The sequence below is a fragment of the Quercus lobata genome, chromosome 5, assembly GCF_001633185.2.
Source record: "Quercus lobata isolate SW786 chromosome 5, ValleyOak3.0 Primary Assembly, whole genome shotgun sequence".
Lineage (NCBI taxonomy): Eukaryota > Viridiplantae > Streptophyta > Magnoliopsida > Fagales > Fagaceae > Quercus > Quercus lobata.
Window position 1 is genome coordinate 41,092,058 of NC_044908.1, and position 24,979 is coordinate 41,117,036.

The window sequence follows — 24,979 nt, forward strand, 5'->3', positions numbered from 1 at the left end:
CTTCTCTTTCAACACATGTGCTGGACATTCCCAAATGTAGAGATATTTCATACTAGGCTTGTGCCCATTCCATAATTCCTTAGGTGTGTTGGGAACAGATTTTGATGGAACTAAATTTAAAATATGCATTGCAGTTTTTAGTGCATATCCCCATAAAGAATCTGGTAAAGTTGAATAACTCATCATGGACCTAACCATTTCTAAAAGAGTCCTATTCCTTCTCTTTGCTACACTATTTTGTTGGGGAGTTCCAGGTGCAATCAATTGGGATACAATCCCATTTTGAGTTAAGTAATCCTTGAAATCTCCAAGAAGGTATTCGCCACCTCGATCAGATCGAATGGCCTTTATGTGTTTACCCAATTAATTCTCAACTTCAACCTAAACTCTTTGAACTTTTCAAAGGCTTCGAACTTTTGTCTCATCAGGTGCACATAACCATATCTTGAGTAATCATCGGTAAAAGTGATGAAGTACTCATAACCTCCTTTCGCTTAGGTTGACATAGGACCACATACATCCGAATGAACTAATTCAAGCAACTCTTGGGCTTTTCAACCTTTTGCATTAAAATGTGATTTGGTCATTTTGCCTTCCAAACAAAATTCACAAATTGGAAATCCATAAGTCCAATGGTTTTAAGAGACCATCTTTAATCAGTCTTTGAATTCTGTTGAATTAATATGACCCAAACGTAAGTGCCAAAGATATGCATCATTAGTAGAAGGAAACTTTCTTTTTAATGATTTTACATGAGAGTTATTATCTAATTCAAAATTATATAATTCATGCTTATCAGGAGTTAAAATATAAAGACCATCCACAATATTGCCAGAACAGATAAACACTTTACCTTTCTTTATTACAACATTGTCTTTTAGGATAACATAATATCCATATTTACCTGAATAAGTTGTAGAAATTAAATTCCTATGAATATTAGGTACATATAAACAGTCTTCCAATATTAAAACTCTAGATTCAAAGCATAAATTAAACACTCCAATAGCTACAACTAGAATCTTGCTACCATCAGCCAAAGTAAGAAACAATTCCCCTTCATTCAGCCTTCTAGTCTCCTGGATCCCCTACAAAGAATTGCAGATATGATTAGTACAACCTGAATCCACACACCAGGAATCCATGGGATTTTGTACTAAACATATTTCAAGAATGAATGTACTTTTCATACCCTTATTATTAGCAGCTTTGAATTTTGGACAATTTCTCTTCCAATGTCCTTTCTCACCACAATGGAAACACTTTCCTTTGGTTTTCTTTCCTTTGTTGGAAACTCTTAAAGCAATTTGTTTACCATCCTGCTTGGTGAAGTCTTTCTTCTTCTTCTTACCCTTGCCTTTCGACTTAGGTTGAGAAGTAGAAGCTGTAACCATATTAGCATCAACACTAGTTGTACCAAGAATGCCTTCCACCGCTACCAATTCATTCATTAATTTAGAAAATGAATAAATCTTTTTGTTCATATTATAATTAAGTCTAAATTCCTTGAATGATTCTGGTAGTGACTGGAGTATCATATCCACTTAAGATTCTCTATCAATATCGGCACCTAAAACTTCCAGTGTATTCAAATTAGAGCTCATCTTAAGACAATGCTCCCCCACTGAAGTGCCATCAGTCATTTTGGTATTATAAATTTGCCTCATAGTTTCTTGCCTTGTAAAACGGCCTTGCTCACCAAACATCTCCTTCAGACTTAGCATAATGTCCGAAGCTAGTTCTACATCTTGCATTTGATGCTTTAGAACATTTGAGATAAATGCTAGGATATAGCACTTGGCCATCTCATTAGATTTCTGCCGATGATCATATCGCTGTTTTTCCTCAAGAGGAGCATCTAATGATGGAAAGCTAGGACATGGTTGAGTAAGCACATATTTGTGCTCTTCAGCAGTAAGAACAATGTCCAAATTTCTTTTCCAGTCAACATAATTGGATCTAGTCAGTTTGTTTTGACTAAGAATAGTAACAAGTGGGCTAAAAGATTCCATGATCAAATCTGAAAACAATAAACATGAATATAATAAGTAAACTAGACATTATCAATTTAGCATATAAACATATAATATGGAACCTTAATAAAACCATAATATAATATATGCAATAGCAACCCAATCCATGTCTATAATTCCTTGGTAGAAAGTATATTATAAACACTATAATTGATTGAGAACTATTCTCATTATTAGTGTTGTCATAATAACTCTTATCAGACACTAATAATATGTCGTATTACCTTTAGCCTCTATGTAATAATGACATAGTTCCTTTTGGAGGTTAACATTACCCTTAGTCTAGTGTACACCATTATCTAGAATCATGTGTAGCCATATTTCATCTCCCTTATAGTGTTTAAACTTGTAGTACCATGGAACAAAACATCCTCCTTTGGGATCGCGAAGCATATACACCAAGACAAGGTGCTTGTCCACACTACTTTAAATAGGTAAGTTTAATCTTGTAGTACTATGAAATAAACACCCTCCTTTGGGATCACAAGGTATATACACCAAGACGAGGTGATTGTCCACACTACTTTAAATAGGTAAGTTCAATCTTATAGTACTATGAAATAAACACCCTCCTTTGGGATCGCGAGGCATATACGCCAAGACAAGGTGCTTACCTACACTACTATGAACCGATAATGGAGGCCATGAGATCCAACCCTTGTATCTCTCTCCTACTAGATGTTTTAAATTAAAAGTTTTTAATTAGTAAACATGCATAATCTCCTTACACATAGCCTTGCACTTTATACATGTGAAAACACTTAGAAAAGATTTTAAATTCTCAGATTTCGATCAATCGAATGTATGTCTCGATCGGTCGAAAAAATTAATAAATTCAAACTTGACAATCTGCTTGGCTCGATTGGTACTCGATCATTGCTTGATCGATCGAAAAAGAAAAATTCAATCGATCAACTAGCAATTGAATATCAATCGAATCAAACAGATTGGTCACTGTTTCACTCGATCGAATCGAAGGTAATTTTCGATTGATCGAATCTCGTGAAACTTGACAAGTCCAAAGTTACCATTAATTATATTTAATACCACTATATAATTATAATTGCACTCTAGGCCTTATTAATAAATCATATACCAAGACTTTATTATACATGCAACCCCATCATTAAATATTCGTAGTAATACAAAGTCATGAATATAGACTGCCACTTTGAAGATTACTACATCTTAATCTTTGAGTACCTGGTTCAATCCTTTAAGTTATTCATCATATGTTTATGAAATCCAATTTCATAAATATATACTTTAGTAACTCTTTACTAAAGTAGTTAGGTCTAACATTCTGAACAACCAAACCCATTAAACTTATCTTAAGGGGATATTTTATATCTCCATTAAGAGTTTATGAATTCCATCTTGAGAATATATGTTTCATCAACACTAAAATGAGAACTATGACTAGTAGTGAAGATGAGCGGGAAACCGATAACTTTTCTTTATCTTCTTCTTCAAGTTTAACACCTCCAAATGAGAAAATTGTTACTGGCTCAAGGGCAACAAGCTCATCTGCTGGTTCCTCCAACTCCAAATTGGTTGATAAGTTCATAGGGATGGGCTTTAATGAAAAGAATGTTGCAAAAGTAATTTATGAAAATGGAGAGGAAAATAAAGATTCAATTCTAATTACACTCCTTACATAGTCGACTCTTGAAACATCTCCTCAAGAATAACAACATATCGATTCTGATAATTACTCTTTGGATTGTGATGGGAGCTTTCAGGATGATTTCATTGATGTTCACAATTGTTCTGACAACTTGGAAATCACAAATACCATGTTTGATGAGGATAATAAATGTTCATCCTTAATGAGTATGGGGTACACAAAAGATGAGGCTTCAATAGCATTGGAGAGATGTGGTCTCGATGCATCACTTGCAGAGTTGACAGATTTTATCTATGTTGCTCAAATGTCTAAGGTAGCGAATGCTCATCTGCCTGTTGAAGAAAAGCTAGGGCCTAAGCTTCCATGCATTGATTTTGCTAAAAAAAAAAAAAAAAAAAAAAAAAAAAAAAAAAAAGGTACGATTATGAGATGTGGAAAAGAAAAAGACAGTAGCTCATTGATGATGATGAAACAATTTGTCTCCTAAAATCCAATGATTGGATTTGGTGTCCTTACAATTCATAGAACACTCCCAAAGGCAGCTATTGGACCTCCCTATTTCTATCATGAGAATGTGGTGCTTGCTCCTAAAGGCATTTGGACCACTATTTTACGGTTCCTATATGACGTGGTGCTAGAATTTGTTGATTCAAAATATTTTTGTGTTGCTATTAAGAAAAGGGGATATGTTCACAATCTTCCAATCCAAAATTGGTTTCCTCTCCTTCCACTTCCACCACACACCATTCATAAAGCATTATCATGGAAATGGTGGCCTTCATAGGAAGAGAGAACAAAGTTGAATTGCTTACAAACTTGTATTGGTAGTGCAAAACTGACAAAAAGAATCAGAAAGGCACTTGAAGACAATGATGGTGAACCACCTCTAAGAGTTCAAAAGTATATACTTGATGAATGTCGAAAATGGAATTTGGTCTGGAATGGGAGGAATAATTTTGCCCTATTTGAACCTAATGAAGTAGAAATGCTTTTGTGGTTTCCAAGGAACCACATTAGGGGAGGTGGAATAAATTGAACTGATAGATATAAATTGCTTGGTAAATTCATTTCAAGTTGACACAGTAGAATACCATTTCTCAATCTTGAAAGACATGTTCCTAAGAGGCATTAATCTTTTCTCTCTTTTCTCTGGGATTAGTGGTGCAGAAGTTTCCCTACATTGACCTGTTATCCCTTTGATTGATGTTGTTTAGATTGAGATTTCAGAAGTAAATATAAATATTTTCAGGAGTTGGTGGGAGCAAACAAACTAGAAAGGGAATTTAATTGACTCTACAGATGTGCAGTAGGTAAATAGTGACCGGTTGGAGCATTTAATGAACTCATTTGGTGGATTTGATCTTATAATTGGTGGGAACCCATGTAAAAATCTTGTAGGTAGCAACAGGCATCATCGAGATGGACTTAAGGGTAAAGAATCTACATTTTTCTATGATTACTTTCATATTCTAGACTTGGTTAAATGTATCATGACAAAAAATCAGTGAATTTCTTGCAAAAGGGCCTTTCCTTTTGGTACTTGTATTTAATTTGAATTTCTTGTATCCTTATGGTCTCCACAACAATCCAAGGATACATCCTTAAATCTTTTAATGAACTGCATAGGATCCTCACTGGCCTTTTGCTTCACGGCTTGAAGAATGGAAAATGTCACTTTGACTTCTCCTGGGTAATAGTTGGCACAAGATCTTTCTGTCATTTTATCCTAGCTTTAGATGGACCCAGGTCTCCTTAAGTCAAGTGCATATTAGTCAATGTTTCCTCTTCTTCTTTTTTTTGCTCTCATCCATGGCTTCCTCTTCCTCATGCAAAAGGGAAGGGCAAGCATCTTCATCCTCTGATGGTGAAGGTTCCTCTACATGCTCACACTCTAAAGGATAAGAACAAGTCCCTAAGTGGCATGCCCTACCACTTCGAGATCCTTGGTATACTCCTAATCTGTTTTTCCCTTCAAACCCTACTGCCAAAAACTTCTTAACCCCTTAGATGATCTAAGCCTTTGCCTCGGTGTGGAAGACTTAGGCTGGTTGGATTACAAGCTTGCTTCTAGGCTCTATATTGAAAGAATGAATTACTAGTCTAGGATCAAGACCTAGCATCTCATCATAAGTCCACGCAAACACATCTTTGTACTTCTTTAGCAGTTCCTCCAACTACTCATTTTCTTATACTGACAACTGGCTACTGATGAGGACAAACCTCGGGTTCCATAGGTCAACCCTCAGGTTCACTTCTTCCAACTCTTCCTTTGATGAAATTTGTGGCTTTACTTCTGCATCCTTGGGCTCCTTAGAGGCCTCTCCTTGTGCTACCATGCAAGATGGCATACATGGTGTTTTGGTACCCTCTTGCGAGTTGCATTCAAGTCCCACGCATCTTCATAAATGATACACCACTCTTCCAACAGGTTTGTGAATGATCACACAACATCGCGAATTGGATGAACTTACCTCCTCTCTTTTTTGCCTTTTTCTATTAAGATGGTTCCTTACATCGTGTTCATTGCTTTCCTCCTCCTCTTCTTCTAGGATGGGTGCTCCCAGGAACCTAGACAAAACATTCTTCAATTGGTGCTAGCTCATCATAAAACATAGTTTCCACAAAATTTACTTCATTCCAGTTGAAGGGACTTGGATTCCTAACAATTTTTATAGGTTTTCCATTTAGCCTCCCTTTCATGAATTGATGATAAGTCAAGGGAACTAGATGATGCTTATGAATCCATGGTTGCCCCAATAGGATACGATAGGAAACTTCTGAATTGATCACGTGGAATTGAGTCAGGGCAGCTATAAGGCCTACTCCAAAGGTCAACTGTATGTATCCTTCAGTGGACTCTGCAACTCCACAAAAACTTGTTACTTCCATGGTTGGCCCCAAAATCCTCTTGTCAACCATTCCCATAGTCTCAAAACGTGCTTAAGGCAATAAGATTAAGAAAGGCTCACGTCTTTACTAATGCTCTTCCAATTTGGATACCATTTATAACGGCTATTAAGTAAAGCGGTCTTCTATGATCTAGATATTCAACCTCCATAACTTTGTCTATGAAGGTCACTAAATTGGTTGTCTTAAAAAAAGCTCTGCTTGCAAGAGTTTCTGCTGCAAAGCATTCCAATCTTGCATCTACTGCTATACGTATGAGGGATTTTGTGGCCAACCTCCTTTCCTCTATAGCCCAAATCACAATTGGTTAAACAAAGATCTGAACTTTGAGTTTCTCTATAAGGTCCTCACAATATTTGGGAGGAAGGATTCCCTTGCTTCTTCTCCTTCCACGTCTCCTGCACTTTCATGAATCACAACAGCTACCACTCCTTTCCTATTATGGTTAGATAGGGGGTTCCTCTATAGTTACAACATTCTCTCTCTCTCTTATATTTTCTCGCTCTAGATTTTTTTTTTTTTTTTTTTTGCATGTAGCTTGGTCTTCTTTCTCTGCACAAATTTTCCTTCTATGGTTTTCACCACAAAAAAATTTTGGTTCAAATTTAAACTGAGCAATGGAGGTTTTTACAAAGACTTTGTAGTAGTAGTAGTATATTATTATTATTTTTACCGAAGTTAGCTTCAGAGTCAAAGAGCATTTCTTGATTTCTCATCTAGGAGAACTAAGAGACCTCAACTTTGCACAAAGCTAGAGATTATAGAGAAATAGATGGGGATGCTTTTGGTGTTGAGGGTGACAACTGTGACTGGCAGTGAAGATGAGCAAGAAATTGATAACTTATCTCTCTCTCAGATTTTCTTGCTCTAGATTTTTTTTTTTTTTTTTCCTGCATGTAGTTTGATTTTCTTTCTTTGGAAAAATTCTTTTTGTGGTTTTTACCACAAAATTATAAAACAATTTTTGTTCAAATTTTAACTGAACGATGGAGGTTTTTACAGAGATTTTGTAGTAGTATTAGTACATTATTGTTTTTACCAAGTGTAGCTTTAGAATTAGAAAGCATTCTTGCTTTCTCATCTCGAAGAGCTTGTAAACCTCAACTTTGCAAAAAGCTAGAGATTATAGAGAAATGGATAGGGATGCTTTTAGTGTTAAGGGTGACAACTGCGACTTGCAGTGAAGACGAGCAGGAAATTGATAACTTTTTCTTTAACTTCTCTCCTAGATTTTCTCGCTCTAGAGTTTTTTTTTTTTTTTTTTTTTTTTTTTTTTTTTTTTTTTTTTTTTTTTTCCTGCATGTTTGGTTTTCTTTCTCTAACCAAATTTCTTTTTGTGGTTTTTACCACAAAAAATTTTGGTTCAAATTTTGACCGAACAATGGAGGATTTTATAGAGACTTTGTAATAGTAGTAGATTATTGTTTTTACCAAAGGTAGCTTGAAAATCAAAGAACATTTCTTGTTTTCTCATCTCGAAGAGCCTAGAAACCTCAACTTTGCACAAAGCTAGAGATTATAGAGAAATGAATGGTGTCAAGGGTGATAACTATGATTGGTTTTCTTTCTCTAACCAAATTTCTTTTTGTGGTTTTTACCACAAAAAATTTTGGTTCAAATTTTGACCGAACAATGGAGGATTTTATAGAGACTTTGTAATAGTAGTAGATTATTGTTTTTACCAAAGGTAGATTCAGAATCAGAGAACATTTCTTGTTTTCTCATCTCGAAGAGCCTGGAAACCTCAACTTTGCACAAAGCTAGAGATTACAGAGAAATGAATGGTGTCGAGGGTGATAACTATGATTGGCAATGAAGACGAGCAGGAAATTGATAACTTCAGAATCAGAGAACATTTCTTGTTTTCTTATCTCAAAGAGCTTAGAAACCTCAACTTTGCACAAAGCTAGAGATTACAGAGAAATTAATGGTGATGCTTTTGGTGTCGAGGGTGATAACTGTGATTGGCAATGAAGACGAGCGAGAAATTGATAACTTCTCTCCTAAATTTTCTTGCTCTAGAGTTTTTTTTTTTTTTTTTTTCCTGCACGTAGCTTGGTTTTCTTTCTTTGACCAAATTTTCCTTTTGTGGTTTTTACCACAAAGCAATTTTGGTTCAAATTTTAACTAAACGATGGAGGTTTTGATAGAGACTTTGTTGTTGTTGTTGTAGTAGTAGTAGTAGTACATTATTATTTTTACCGAAGGTAGCTTTAGAATCGGAGAGCATTTCTTGCTTTCTCATCTTATAGAACTTGGAAACCTCAACTTTGCACAAAGCTAGATTACAAAAAAAATTGAGAGGAAAATACAGATTAAATTCTAAATACAATCTTTATATACTTGACTCTTGAAGCTTTCTTGATGATTTCTCTGATGTTGACAGTTGGTCTAATAAATGAGGAAATCACAAATACCATGTTTGATGAGGGCAATAAATTGTCATCCTTAATGAGTAATGGGTACACAAGAGATGAGGCTTCAATAGCATTAGAGAGATGTGGCCTCGATGCATCACTTGCGGGGTTGGCAGATTTTATCTATGCTGCTCAAATGTCTAAGGTAACGGATGCTCATATGCTTGTTGAAGAAAAGCCAAGGCTTAAGCTTCCATGCAATGATTCTGCTAAGCACAAGAAAAGAAAACAGTACGATTTTGAGATGTGAAAAAGAAAAAAAAAAAAAAAAAAAAAAAAAAAAAGGTGCTCCTTGATGATGATGAAACAATTCATCTCTCAAAAACCAATGATTGAATTTGGTGTCCCTAATAAATCACACCCTATATTCATAGAACACTCCTAAAGGCTACTATTAGACCTCCCTATTTCTATTATAAGAATGTGGCGCTTGCCCCTAAAGGCGTTTGGACCACTATTTCACGGTTCCTATATGACGTGGAGCCTAATTCGTTGATTCAAAATATTTTTGTGCTGCTGCTAAGTAAATGGGCTATGTTCACAATCTTCCAATCCAAAACAGGTTTCCTCTCCTTCCATTTCCACCACACACCATTCATAAGGCATTAGAGCATTAGTATTGGTGGCGCTAAAAAAGCTAAATTGCTATTTTTAGCAATTTTGCCATCAAATTAAGGTGAACGAGCCTTTTCTTCATGATTATGCTAAATTTTGGATCCCTACTTGGCATGTCTTTCAATTCAATGGCGTGGAATTATGCCCCACTCTTGAAGAATTTAGTGCAATCTGGGTGAGCCAAACCTTAGTTCTATTATCCTTCCCACTCTCGAAGAAGATCTTTCTGACATGGCTCATCAACTCTTGGGGGTTCCTCTAGCTATGGCCAAAAGATGGTGAACACTTGATAAGTTGAATGTTCAAACGGTCTTCAAGTATTTTTCTCAACAGGTTGTCCCTTTGGCCAGGGTGAAGCGCTCTTATTGTCAATGCCTTTTGTCTTTCTATCCTTGCGAGGTACTTCTTGGTGCATGAGAAACCTCATGCAGACCCAAGAATTCTTTCGGTGGTCAACAATCTAGGGAGGGGAACCCCAATCATCCTTATCTTGGCTAAAACCCTCAATGGCTTGGATTCAGTTCATAGTGTGGAAGCAGCATTCTTTTCAGGGAGTCCCCTTCTTGTTTAGGTATAATCCCTAATTTTTGCCTAGGTTATCAACCTAGCTAGATTCCTCTAATTTTGCATGGATGCCTTTCGGTTTTCAACCCATCAAGGCTCCTTACATCATCTTTGAATATTTCTCTCTCTTTTTCCTTTTTATCTCTCCTTTTTTCTACTCAACACTTATGCTTTCTTTTTCGCTTCCTCAAATATGGCTATATGAGAGGCTCTAGTTGCTTCTTCCCCTCAATGTTTCTCCCAATCAATATCAGCCAACACATTATCGTGACCTCAAACTCAAAATTAAAGAGATGGATCTTGTTGAGTTCACTGAATTTGGTGATCGCCATGGAGTTCCTAGTGATGATGGTGAAATACCTTGGCTTTTATCGAGAGGATCTTGGGGAGAATTGTGAGACTTGGTCAAGGAGGATGACAACTAAGGACATCTGCTTCTAGTGCAAAGCCATGGCACCGAGTGCCTTAGTTTTAGCCTAAGTTGCTTAAGAAACATGGTGGTTCTTTGTATCTGGCTCCCCATAGAACCTCGTAAACCTCCGTTCATTCTCCTTCCCTTAATTAATAATTGCACCAATATGATTCGGGGAATACCTATCAACTGTAAAATCAAAATCAAACTTCCAAAAAACTACCACACCTCCTCCTCTACCTACCCTTGAAACCTCCAACATGCCTCCATATTTAATTCGTGACTTTTTTTTTTCTAGCCTAGCTTTATCCAGCCATATTTTTGGCTCTTGTGCCTATATTAAATCCATGAGCTCTTATTCTGTTTGTAAGCTTCCAAGCCCACGACAGTTCCAAACTAAGAGACTCATTGGTTTTGGCAGGACTATGAAACAACCTCCACCAATACATTGACATTTTTCTTGTCATTATGGGAAACCACCCTCCTCTTCTTTGATGCCTCACAACAACTTTCCTCATCATGATTTTGTTTTGCCAAAGCCGGACCATACATCAAAAAATCCCCAATTTGCCAATGCCATTCTAGTGTAGTCTCTGGCTGAGAGGTGGTGTGACACTACCCACACCTTCCACATTACTGATAGGGAGATGACTGTGACTCCCCATGACTTCCATCGCATGACTGAACTAAGGTGCGATGGGGCTCTCATAAACTTGGAGGGTGAGTTAGGCACTTAACTAGGTATAGACTTGTCCAGGAGGAGGTACAGCACCGAGACAATCCACTATTTCGACATTGAGATGGATTACAAGCTTCCCCATAGGTGACGGCTGACGACTGTGCCCGTATGGTTATGGCCTTCTTGTTGTACCTTCTAGGGGCATATCTCTTTGCCAATAAAGGGCAGATGGTATCTCTAAGGTGGCTAACCCTCTCTTCCGTGACTTTGCGGAGGTTCGAGAGGCCAATTGGGGGAAGGCATGTCTTGCCTACTTGTACTCTTCCTTGGACACGCTCAGCCAGGGGACTCTGCACCAGCTTGTGAGGCCTTCAAAGTTTCTTGAGGTTAGTTTTCTTTTCTTTTCTTTTGCAATTATTTTCATCCTCATGTTATTTAGGCTTAAGAAAACAGCATATCATGCTCTTATAAACTGTATCTACATCTTCATCTTGCAAACTGTTCACATCTACATCTTGCAACTGCTTTTCTTGTAAACTATCATCTTGCAAACTGTCATATCTATCTTTTCCTTTCCAGTGTTGTGCCACTCAATACGGTCTCATTGCTCGTGGTGCGGATATAAATCTGAAGAGCTTCTCTTCAATTAGGGCTCATTTCAATGGGCTATCTTCCGATAAGGTGAGCTAGGAATTCGATGCTTCTCATGTTACGGCCCCAAACTTAGAGGTGGCTACTCTTGTCACTTTTGGGATCACTCAGCTGTTTGAAGGTGCTAGCTTGAGGGCGCTCTACTTGATGGAGAGGGTACGCTATTAGTTGGTGGGTAAGGATGCCCCACAGGTTTTGAAGGACCCTTCGATGTTCATGCTTGCCTTGCTTTCCATTACGGATGCGGAGTATTAGTTGTGGAGGAATGGCATTCCCTATACCTTTTACGAGCTTTTTCCATTTTTTGCCAATGTAGACTTGGTTCAAGTTCTCTACGGGTTTCATCTTTGGGATATTATTAGACATAGCAATAGGCTCATGCCCACTTCTTCCTAAAACCAGTTGATCACGTGACATAGGTAGAGTTTCAAAAATAATGAGATTCTCTGCAAGTTTATCCCGATAAGGATCATGGACAGTCATGGTTGTCAAAATCTCGATCTGGATCTTACGATCCTATGATTTTATGATTCCACCTACTCAAAACGATCTAGATCTTTCAAGGATCTTAGCGATCGTTCAGGATCGGTAGGATCGCATGATTTTGATGATCCTAAACAACTTTGGTTTCTTATAATCTTCTTTAACTTGACAGAAGCCTCAGTTGGACCCAAATGAAAAATAAAATCCCAATAGACCAAGTTTTTCCACTCTAATGTAGAGAGAGTGTCAGTTGGACTCAAATAAAATATCCCAATAGAGTGTCACATTTTGAGGTTTTTGGCCTCTTTAAATGATGCTTGCAAATGGATGTAATGATGTATGGTAATTATATCAATGAATGTATAATTTATGTGATTATTTAACATACCAATGTGTATTTTTTGTTTTTTCCTTAAATAATGTAGGATCTTACGATCCACAATCCGATCCTACGATTCACGATCCCACATACCTCCCACAATCTTACGTAGGATCCCGATTTTGATAACCTTGTGGACAGTTACCTTGTTAGGATACACCTTAAAACCGAGAATATTATTTTCAGCATCATTAAATCTCCTTAATTCATGGTCAATCTCGAAAATCCTGCTATCCAAATCTTCTCTATGACTGGCTAGACTATCTTTAATTGGATTTGAAATTGGCTGTTGAAAGCTCAAATTTGTGCTAAAACACACGAGCTTGTTTAGACCCCAATTTTAAAATTACGGCTAGATTGCTTTTACTCTAACTTATCTAAGTGCAGAACAAGAGTAAATGAAGCGTAATCACCGGAACTACTCTAGTGCATAAACATGAACAATAAACAATAAATGTAAAGTACAAGAGTAAGGGAAGAGAGATGCAAACATAAGATAACACCAAGATGTGTTATCAAAGAGGAAATCGAAGAACTCGGCGAAAAACCTTTTCGCGATCCTCTAAGTTGAAATCGATCCACTAGTGAATAAGTTGGAGTACACAAATAATGAAAGACCCTCCAAGCCTAGTCTACCCAATGTACTTGAGCCTTCCAAGCTCCTGCTACCAATGGACTTCTCAGAGTCTTGTCTTCACAAGCTTTCCAAATCCCGCAATACCACCCGATTGCATCCACCAAGTCTCACCGGCTTCTTTTGGCAAATCCCCAAAACTTCCCAAGCTCCAAAACACTCTCTACACTCTGAATAGGTGTGGGTTGTATTTTGGTATAAATCTTCTCTCAAGGTATGACAATGAGAGAGGGAAGGAGAAGAGACTACAATGATTTCTCACTACAAATGAGTAGCTCTCTCTCTCTAAAAGATGAGTGTGTTGTGTTGTGGAAACCTATCTAGGGTTTTCTCTCTTAAAATAGCCTCCTTTACTTTTGTGGGTAATAAGGGTATATATAGTATGGGTGAAGGGTAAGAAAATCACACTTAAAATTCTCTAGGCAGAGAGTTTCGCGGGTACCTCGCGAGATGGCCTGTCTTGCAAAGTACTCACGAAATGCAGCCTGGCACTTGACTCTTTAGCTTCCAGCATGTGCTTCTCACATGCCCTTTTCACAGGAACCTTTCTCGTGAACTTCTTGCGAGCTAATCGTGAAACTGCATTGATCTTCATTTCATGCTTGATTGTTCACTAACTTAATACTAAACCCAATACAATAAAATCCCACAAAATACAAGGAACAAAATTAATGCAATTACAACACTTTATGTCATGGAATAAAGCCAGTATAAAACATAGTTGTAAATCACAACTTTACAATTTTCCTTCAGTTGACTCTTTTGAAAAAAGATTCTCATTTATTCCCCCCCCCCCCTGCCCAAAAAAAACTAAACACTTTCCATATCTTGTACTTGACCAACTAGAGATGGGTTTGCTCAGCTCTTTTCAATCATCAAAGGTGCCTCACCGTCACTTTTGATTTTTTCTCGAAGAGGCTTTCTTCTTCCTATATTCATAAAAACCTAGGTCCTAGCACCCTAACCATAGATTTTCGAAACATATCTACTAGACTTGCGCGTATCCATGGACCATATTCTTGATCTTCCTTGGTCAAAGTTCTGTCACTCTCTATCCATCAATTACAATCTTTATTAACATGATTCAAACACTGCACCAGTAGAAGATGTTAGGTAACCTCTCATATTTAAAGGAAACCCAAGTCTTAGTCCCTTCCTCCAGAGAAATAATATGGTCGTGACAAAGAGGTAAGGAGACATCCACTGTTACATGAACCCTAAAAAATCTCCCCCCCCCCCCCCTTTCCACCTCCGAATCCTCTGCGGACTTATCTACCACCCCTACAACCTTACATATCTCTTTAGCTACATCCATTTTCATAAAAGCTTGCTAGGATATTGTGAAACTGAACCTATATCGAAACTTTGTCCAAGACCAAATCTTTAATCGGGGTTCTTTCTCATATCTCTGCAACATCATAAGATGTTTATCAAAACTCCATGGCTCGCTTGCTAGAATCTTATCAACCTCTTCTTTTTCTTCAAATAGGAATAACACTACATGGTCACCTATATTCCTGACCTCAAATTCGTTTCTAGATCACCACAACGGATTAAAAGTTCTAATGATTGCTTCAGTATTCAGTACTAGTTTTGTGAGAAACTTCGCAGCAATGATGAACTTTGTGGATCCCTCTCCTTGGTTAGATAAAGTCCTCTACCTTCCCTATCATTTAAAGAGAGATTGCTCCAATGTTTTGTTAGACTCTCCATCACAGTTGGAAGAGAACAAAACTCTCATGTTTTTCTGAAAAACCTTAAAGGGGAAAAAAAAAACCTCAAACCCTAGAACAAACTCTCCTATTTCCTAAAACCCTGAAAAGAAAACCACAAACCCTACAGATAACAGTATTACCTTAGGGACCCAAAGCCTTACTAGAAGGGACAACTATTCTACTACCTAAGAGAAGTTAGGAGTGCCTAGAATTTCTTAATGACTAGAGAAACTTGATGGATGTGATGTTGGTTCTTACATTTTGATAGTAATCAATTTGATTCCTACTGTCAACTCACTAGGGGTGGCTATATGCATCTTGGGGCCTAAGATGAAGATTTAAAAAATAAAAATAAAAAATAGTGATATTAACAAAAAAAAAATCAAGTTTTTTTTTTTTTTTTTGAATTTTTATGTTTTGTTGATTTGTTTTGTTTTGTTGAGAGCAAAATAGAAAGGGAGAGAGATTTGAGCTTCCGATCACAAAAAAAATTTATATTATGTAATAGGTTATTATTGGTAGACAACAAAATAAATTCAGTTGTGAGTTCAAATTAGGACTAGTAAGTAACAATTGCTACCTATGATTTATTGTGAAAATGTTGTGAATATAACATTTTTCTTATAAAATAATAATAATAAAAAGTTACTGGACATTTAAAAATTGCCACATCAAAAAAAAAAAATTAAATAAAACATTAATCTTCATTCCTCAATTTACAAGAAAAATGAAAAAAAAAAAAATTTAAATCTTAATCTGCAAATTTTTTTTTTTTCCTTTCAATTTCTTGGCAACCAAACACATCAAAATCAAACCTTTCGAAACTTCCACTTGCTTACTTTACAATTTGCACAGAATGACTGCGAATCCAAATGAGCTTCCAGGGTCATACTCATACATGACTCAACCTAAAGTCATACTAGTAGATACTAGTCTAATTAACCCATGAAAATCAAGATTTTCTCTATATTTCTATTTTTGATTTTCTCTCTTAACCTCAAGTGTCTAAATACAATCCAAGATTCTAGTAATAACAAGTCATTCAAAAAGCTTATAAAAAAGCCTAGAATTTAGAGTAGAGGTCTGTTGCAATGTGCTAGACATGTATACTCTGATCAAAATGTACCTCGGTGCTGAACTTAAACATATCAAGATAATTAGTTAGAGGCATTTCCTGGTTTATTAAGTACCCATTGACCCCATTCAGTACATAATTTCCTGCACTCTCCGAATTTGAGGCACCCTTAACTTCTCCATAAGCGGCTCAAAGATCAATTTTTTTAGGGCTGAAAAGAAAACCTCAAAGCGTTTGCCGTGACCCCCATCAAGTTGACCTTAAGGTGAATCTGTTATCCCTCGCAGTAGGGATGTACTTGCAATTGTTTATCTTTAACTCTATTACTTGAGCATTATTATGATAAAAATCTCCTCAATAGTTTTTCCAGCTCTCCGTGAGGACACAAGACACACATGCAATGAAGCGAGAGTGCGAGGTTCCGATTTGGATGGAGGAGAGATGGTGTCGCGCTTTTGGAGGGACGGCAGAGATATGGTGGAGTGGTGGTGGTGCATAAGCAATTTTCGAATTGGGAATTTAAGTTTTACAAGAATTTGAATTTGGGGAAGGCTAGCATGCACATAAGATAGGGAGAGAAGTGGAAAAAAATTGGCTTTCATTTTAATTGATTTTAAATAAGGGTGTTTCAGTCTTTTAAGTTAATTCTATCTAAACAAAATGCATGTGCTTGTCACGTGTAGTAAGATTCATTAAACATAATAGCAAAAGTAACATCGGGATGCAAAGTGTAATAAGTTTGACAGTTTAAGGTGTAAAATGTGTGTTTGAATAGTTTAAGCCCTTTAGGGTGCACAGCGTAATCTGATGCATAGCTTAGAGTAGTAAAGTGTAATCTCCCCAATAAAAGATAACTAGGAATGGCAACGGGTCAGGTCGGGTTGGGTATCTTTATGCTTGAACCCGACTTGCGGGCCTGCCTCGAAACCCAAACTCGGCACATTTAATAAACGAGTTTTTTTTAGGACCCAAACCCACCCCGTTGGGCCCCGCGAGCCCCACCCAGCCCATGCCACTTCAAGGCCCAATCCATGGCCTAAAAAAAAAAAAAAAAAAGAGTTTGCCTAAAGCCCTAAACCTCCAAAAACCTAGATTAGAAACCCAAACAAAAACCCCAAGATCATGTTCATCAATCTAGATCAAAAACCCCCAAAAAAATCCCAAGAGGCCAAGATCATGTTCATTAATCTAGATCAGAAACCCAAAAACAAAAACCCTAAGATCATGTTCTTCAATCGGACAGTAGCCACCAAAACCCTAAACACAAACACAAAAATTTTAGATTCATAATTTTCCCTTTCAAAATCACAAACATAAATCCTAACACAAACACAAACACATAAATCACCAAAAAAAGAAAAGAAAAAGAGAGAGAACATATTATTGAGAAATAGGAATGGCAATGAACCCAAACTCTAACAGGAACCCAAACCCTAATGAAGGCAAAGGTCCCAAACCTGAATGAACCCAAATAAAAAAAATAAAATTAAATAAAATTAAAAAAAAAAAAAAAAAAACGAGATGAACATATCATTGAAGGTGTTGGGAGGAGGGAGAGTGGGAGCGATTGGGGGGGGGGGGTGGTAAGGCCGTGAGGTCCTGACTGTGGCTATGCGGGTCGGTGAGAGTGATGGCTTGAGGAGTTGAGGGGGGCAACAGTGAGGCTGTGACCGTGAGAGTGATTGGAGATTGAGAGAGGGTGGGTGGCGACTCAAAGATGAGAATGAGAGAATGAGATAGGAAAGGATTAGGGTCTTGACTAAATAAGTTTATATATATAGTAGGTTTTTTGGTAATTTAGTTTAACGGGTCGGGTTTGGGGCAGGTATCATTAAAACCCGAACCCGACTTAAACCCGCTTTGGGTTTTATTTTAAAAACCCAAACCGACCCTACTGTTTCGTGAGTCGAGTAAAACCCGACCCATTAGGGTCTGGTCGGGTACTCGTGGGTTGAGTAGAAATTGTCATCCCTAAATATAACTTACTCAATTTGAGGTGACTAACCTCCCAAACTTGAGAGGGAGAATAGACTTTTTTGGTTAATTTTCTACTTGAGTTCCATTCATTCTTTCATACAACATAAATAATGCTTATAATGAGACAATAACTATTCTAAAAAATAGTAACTATCTCCTATCAAATACAAATTTGAAACAATAACAACCTAATCTACTACTGCTAATTCATTATTCAAATTTAAACTTCATTAGTTGCTGCATAATTATCTTCCATGTGGCCTTGGGATATAACAGAAATCATGAACATATTCGATTCATATCTTTGCCCTAAATCTTTTGGAAGAAAAAAATTCACGTCTCCTGGTTCATTCACTGCTTGGCCCAACCACTAACAAAACTTTTGGATGCAGTTCAGCAAATTATGGGCTTCTTTCACTTTCTTAAGCAAAATTGGGGAATCCCAAAGCTGGCATTGTTTCAAATTAGGATGACATAGTATTATTCATCATGATATGTTGTGGAATGCACTACAGAATCATTAGAAAAATGTTATTCCACGCTTGAAATTGTTACACTGTTCTCTATTTCTTATATATATGGCTTGTACATGTGCTAGAGGGGTGTGGAAGCAACAATTTCATATCTGAATGAAGTAGAGGTTCTCTTATTTGAATCTATAAACTAAACTAGGGATGAATGACTAACCTACAGGATCAGTCATCAAATACAAATTAACAATTATTAACAAGTTGAGTTAAAAGCAATTATTGGTCAACAAAAGAAAATGAAGAATATTCAAGTATTTTTGTGTTGATGAACTGCTTTAAGTAGCTATTGCAAATCCTTCATCAGTGTCACCAAAAACGTGGTTCAAAATCATAGCTAATCGAACTCCACCCTGAGCAATTCGTTTCATAACGATTGGCATCCTTGAGTCGAAGTAATCATCTGAAAGCACACAAAATATGCAAATTAACTACCATGTCATCCTAATAATTTGAAACAAGGCTAGCTGTTAATCACTTTTTTATGCCCTGATTTGTTTTGTAATTTGATGATGGTCGAAATTGTAATATTCTTTTTTTTATTTTATGCTTGAGAAATTGGAACAAATGGACAATCCTAAATACATAAATTTCAAACAAGAAGATTGAAATATACCCTCAATTTGCTAGATCTAGCATGCTGTAATTGGTAATGGATTGACAGGAATAATTTTCCATTTTAAACTGGCTTTGGTGTTTATGATGTGAGGGGGATTTGCATACCTGCTAGAGTTGTACCAGGGTCAACTCCTTTGTAACCCCATTTGCAAGCTATGTTTATGCTCTCTACAGCCCACCTGCATATAGACCACCATTAGGGAAAAAAGAAAGAGAGGGGAAAAAAATCGAAGTTGGAAAGTGATTTGTAAGAGCTAAGGGGTGTGTTTGTGTTATCCGTGTGTATTTGTGTTGTTTGTGTGTTTGCATTCCTACATGCATGTGTAAAGGATGTTTTGTGTATGGACAAAGTTTAACAACAAAACTAGTTGTAGCATAAGACTACAACCTCACTCAATAAAATAAGCATTACTACGTATTTTTAAAATCTAATTATTGCATTGCATATTCTTTATGCTCTCAATACGCATGTCAAATTTTGTGTTAATTGAATATTATTTACTATATAATCTATAAGTTTTTTTATGCATAATTTTAAACTACAAAAACTTGCAATTTAAACAAATTATTGATGACATTGTTATTGATTTTTAATTTTCTAGAAATTTTGCAAGTATGGAGAATATAAGAAGAATATGTAATCCAATAATAAATTTGTTAAAATTCACCTCTAATAAAAAAATATTGAGTAAAGTTGTAACCTAAGACTACAACCTCACTCAATAAAATAAACATTATTACATATTTTTAAATCTAACCGTTGAATTATATATTCTTTACGCTCTTAATACACATGTCAAATTTTGTATCAATCGGATATTATTTACTATATGATCTATAAGATTATATTTTATATATAATTTTAAACTTCAAAAACTTACAATTTAAAAAATTTATTAATGACATAGTTATTGATCTTTAATTTTTTAGAAATTTTGCAAGAAGCATCTGTTGAAAAATAAATCTGAATGAAGGGTATGAGAGAGAGAGAGAGAGAGAATCACTTGGTTACGCATGAAAGAATATCATCGCAATGTTCCCATGATGAAACATCAGAAGACCAGATTCCCTGTAACTATATAGTTAATAATCAAAAGCAACTAATTTCATTATTGGAAAAAATGAATCTTGTTTCTTAAATGCTAGTGAGGAAATTAATTAGTTGGTCTTACATCGGTGAAGTTTCCCTCTATGTCTTTTTGGAGGAGGTCCATGTCTTTTTCATAATAATCTGATAGAGCAGTTAGAACGATCTCCCTATCCCATACCTGTACGTAAAGTTAATAGAGAGTTATTTAAACTATGAAGAGTTTTCAAAAACTTAAAAAAGCCACATACATTATCACTTATTATGGAGATCCTATCTAGGCAGCTTACATGATGCAGATTAGATTTATGCCTAAACCAGCGTAGATTTATGGTGTTGCCTCCTTCATCGCTTGTAAATCCGACATGCATTGGCTAAATCAAGAAAAAAAAAATGATCTTTTTTGGACAAGTGATAATTTTATCAAAGAAAAAAGATGTTAAAATTCTCACATACTTGATGGATATCTCCCATGAAGTGTGACAAGAATAACAAGGCCTCAGTCATATTATCTGCAAATATACACATGGAACTGCTAAACCAAAACAATCTTATATATAATTAATTAGGACAAACTATACAATCAAATTTTGTTTCATTGGATTTCCTTACATCTACGATCAGCACTTCCCTCTCTGTAGTGCACAAGCTGAGAGGTGAAATTTTGAACGGCACCTGCAACACACATGTCCTCCACTCCATGCGGATCATGACAGTCCCCTAACCCCATGCCATGTAAACATTTTTTTTTTAATAAAAAAAAAATTAATTGCAAATATACTTATATCACCAAAAAGAAGAAAATATTTGGCTTACTTTGATAATTGAAAGTGCACTCATCATCGGGTGTGTCAATGAAATGAAGTGGGCTTGTCCACCGATATTTATGCCAATGCCGGATTTGGTCAGGCCATGTACAAAGGGCCGACAGGTCGCCATTGACATTAAGGGGCAATAAGTTTTGAATAGCTTCTAATGCCTCAGATCCTAGAAGACCCTATTAATTAAGCAAGCAAGTAGTAGCAATTTGTTAGTCATCATCATTATATTTGATTGATTGTGGTGTACAACTTATTGTTATTTAATTATTTTTAAAGACGATGAAGCCGCAATTATTCCTTGGAGATTTTACACATTTGATTGCATCTCTCTCTCTCTCTCTCTCTCGTATGTCTTTGTTCTTGTGTACTCACCCACTCTAAAATGATTAATTGAATGAATTCTGGGCCACACACTATTCTCATAGGATTGGACCTGATCATAGAAAAAGCGTAGGAGCCAGCAAGGTTGCCCCAAATGGCCAAACCTACATTTAGGTGATTTGTAACCCCTTTTAACACTTTTGGGCCTTTGATCTTTCTGAAACAAGGCCCTGCCCACACCAAGTCATTCTTAAAGTGTCTTGGCTTCATATTCCACCAATAATAAGACTAACTTTCAATTTTCCTAAAAATTAAAAAAAAAAAAAAAAAAACTTTTAATTTCATTAAACAGAAAATTTTTCTATTTAATATAGTTACTATTTATTACTATTATTATTTTCAGAGATTTGAATCTATAATGTCAGTTTCATGATGATTGTCTTTTACCATGAAATCAAGACATTAATGAATTCTTTTAGTTGCATAGAATTTGATCTCGGGTTTTTTATTTGACAAAAACATACTTAATTAACTAAAGTAACTAGTGTTGGATATATATCAGAAACAATTTACATTTTGTGATTATACAAATAAGAATAATATGCAGACCTAATCATAAACAAGAACACAAAATTCAAAAGCAAGAATAATGACTAAATTAAGAAAACTATACAATAATGAAATAATTCACATACCAGATTTCTAAAGAATTAAAGATGCAAAACTAATTGATTCTTGTGTTTGACACAATCTCCTTAAGGCAGATATTGGCCCTCGCACATTCAGTGGGGCTTAGAGATTCACTAATGTCTGCCTCCCAGAATAAAATAATTAACACCACATAGAAGAAGACATTTCAATCTTCATGCTCAACGAATTGAAATGTGTCTCTTTCTCTCTCTTTGACTTTATGCAGATGTATGCATAAATGTATTTTCTTTTGGAGAATTTCTTAGTCAAAGTAGTTTCATGAAAGAAGGATTATGAATACGTACATTGGTGAACAGACACCCTATTCAGAATAAATTGTTGTGCATAGTCTTACTGACTCAAAAATTAAAATAATAAAATATTATTATTTGGATAAGAGGGCCCAGTCCACATATGCCTAAAACACAACCTAAAGTCAAACCACACATGCCTAAAACCCGACCTAAAGTCAAACCTATGAGCATATAAACTCATATGTTATTCTGTTCATTTCCTTCTTTTTTGAAAGATTATTGGATATACTAACTAACCATTGAACATGATGTCTTGAACTGTTCAGCTGTTTGTGCATACCAAGACAATATAATTCACACAACTCCTTTTTGAACTTAGTTCGTTCTTATGGTTATGTTCATTTTGGTCTTGAACATATCCTAATATTTTCATGACATGCTTTAGAGAATTCATCATTGGAACTCTCATAGAAGCGGCTCACTTCACACTTATTTAGGTGACTCTTATTTTCTTGTTATACTCCACTTGGATTTTTAAGATATAAGAATTATTGAAAGCAAAGCTTACCTTGATCATTGCTTGTACTTGTAGGCATCACTATTTCATCGTAGGAGATGCTATCTTAATAGTGATAAAACTAGTCTCCATGATTCAGTGGTCCCTTTAAACCTTGATCTTGGGATCTCCAATCAACTAGGTTGGGTTGTCATCTTGGAAACATTGAGGTTATAGGCTTTAATCCCACCCCCCTCAATAAACACACAATTTACTTACTTTCCACTAAAACAATTGATTACAGATTGGTTTTATAATCTGAAAAATATTTCCATTTGAGAGCATGTACTATGTCTACGATGAATATGTCGAGACTTACCATAACTCCATGCCCTACCAATATATATGAACAAGCACAAGTATCCAGCAATGCATGTTTGTTTAGATTAATGAGACTTGCCAATTATATATGCTCTTCGCATAATGACATGCCCTCTTGTGATATCATTGACACACCAATCGCATTAATTTTAAACCCATTTGACATCATTAAATTGTCAAATTTCTCATGTCATTGCATTAGAGCTTACTTTAATCCATATAAGGATTTAACAAGCCTACACACTTTGTTTCCTTTCTAGGAACCATAAACTCCTCAAGAAATCTCATACATTCCTTTTGTTTGTAGCCTCTACAACAAATTTCACCTTATACTAGTCAATATTTTCATCAACTCCCAAATTCCCAAGTGGTAGATCAACCAATTACCATGCATGGTATTCTAAGATGGGTTTAATGCATTTTTTACGCTCTCTTTTCCAACGAGGCACCTCATGTGTGAATATTGCTTCTTTGAAGCCTTGAGGTTCATCTTCTAAAATATAAATTAGAAAATATGAACCATACAAATAGGACATTTTTCTTTTTACTACGCTTAGGTTCAACCTCTCTTCAATCAACTCTTGATTATGAGAGGTACTAAACATAAACTCAAACTTTCTTTTAAGAAAGAATAACACTTGAAATATATTCTAAGGAGTTGTTTGAATAAGTTGTTTCAGAAGGTGCGTTTTTAAAACGTGCGTTTTGAAAACTTCATTTAAAAAAAAAAAAAACAAATGTGCATTTTCAAACCGCCGCTGATTTGAAACTCACCGATCTGAAGCACGTCATCCTCCACAGCTCTCGTCGCCGATGGTTGGTTGAGTTTGGTCATTGATTGATCTGTTGGGTTGGGGTTTTGTCGAAGATTTTGAGTTTTCTCTCTCTCTCTCTCTCTCTCTCTCTCTCTCTCTCTCTTGTTGAGGTTTTTGGATTTGGAATTTGTTGGAGGATCCGGTGATTGTGGTTGTAGTTTGTGGCAGTGGTTGTTGTTGTGGCGGTGGTTGTAGTGGTGGTTGTTGGTTCTTGGGTGGTGGCGACTATCACTGGGCTGTGCATTTGTGTATTTGCTGGGTTTTAAGTAAATATATTATTTAATGTGTTGTATATATTATTTTAATGTTTAGAATCAAAGAATAGAAGATGCGATAAATGGTGAATTGTAAAATGGTATGTTAAAATAATAAAGTAAACTTTTTGTGTGTCCAAATAACATTTTTTATAAGAGACCTGATGGTAATGTTCTTATAGTATATAATTGATGGCTTGATCAAAAACCATTTTCTTTGAAATAACTTTTGAAAAGTACTCGTCAAAAAAAAAATGGAAAGTATATTTTACTTAATTTTAAGAGTATTAAAAAGAATCAATTTCTTCAACATAGGAATTTTCTCTTGTTCACCATTCATGATACTGTAAATAAATTATTATTAAAGTAAAATTTCAACGTTACCTGTGCAATCCGACATGTCATAATATGACCTTCTTTGCTCCAGCCCTGAGCTCCGGGCCCTATCATGAAAGCAAAACACAGCAACAAAACAAACCAGAATGGAGAGCATCTCCCCAAAACCTCAAACTTGGCCATTCTCTCAAAATACCAACAAATTTTTTTT

At 35.9% G+C, this 24,979-nt stretch overlaps 2 protein-coding genes and 2 pseudogenes across 3 annotated transcripts; 2 read left to right on the plus strand and 2 right to left on the minus strand.

Annotated features, from left to right (window-relative positions):
* Positions 1-1,544: 1,544 nt before the first annotated feature.
* On the minus strand, positions 1,545-2,012 carry LOC115990475. The gene has a single exon (XM_031114305.1). The coding sequence runs from the start codon at positions 2,010-2,012 to the stop codon at positions 1,545-1,547; it is 468 nt and encodes a 155-aa protein (XP_030970165.1).
* A 1,436-nt stretch (positions 2,013-3,448) lies between these two features.
* LOC115990476 lies at positions 3,449-5,168 on the plus strand (annotated as a pseudogene).
* A 3,211-nt stretch (positions 5,169-8,379) lies between these two features.
* Positions 8,380-24,979, plus strand: part of LOC115990477 — a 39,249-nt pseudogene continuing 22,649 nt past the window's right edge.
* On the minus strand, positions 18,795-24,976 carry LOC115989495 (endonuclease 1). 2 transcript variants are annotated; one of them, XM_031113184.1, is made up of 9 exons: positions 24,817-24,976; positions 21,217-21,397; positions 21,013-21,120; positions 20,857-20,912; positions 20,691-20,774; positions 20,486-20,581; positions 20,318-20,382; positions 19,419-19,492; positions 18,795-19,098 (listed from the first exon to the last, which is right to left on the minus strand). In XM_031113184.1, the coding sequence occupies exons 1-9, from the start codon at positions 24,949-24,951 to the stop codon at positions 18,974-18,976; spliced, it is 924 nt and encodes a 307-aa protein (XP_030969044.1). In that variant the 5' UTR covers positions 24,952-24,976; the 3' UTR covers positions 18,795-18,973. The 2 variants fall into 2 exon arrangements, with proteins under 2 accessions (XP_030969044.1, XP_030969043.1); XM_031113183.1 differs by having other exon boundaries at positions 20,318-20,388.

Coding starts and splice junctions, on each gene's coding strand:
- LOC115989495 (XM_031113183.1), bottom strand. CDS start 24,951: ATGGCCAAGTTTGAGGTTTTGGGGAGATGCTCTCCATTCTGGTTTGTT. Junction 20,582..20,690: donor ATAAATCTAATCTGCATCAT/GTAAGCTGCCTA, acceptor CTTTACGTACAG/GTATGGGATAGGGAGATCGT. Junction 19,099..19,418: donor CCCTGGTACAACTCTAGCAG/GTATGCAAATCC, acceptor GTGTGCTTTCAG/ATGATTACTTCGACTCAAGG.
- LOC115990475 (XM_031114305.1), bottom strand. CDS start 2,012: ATGGAATCTTTTAGCCCACTTGTTACTATTCTTAGTCAAAACAAACTG.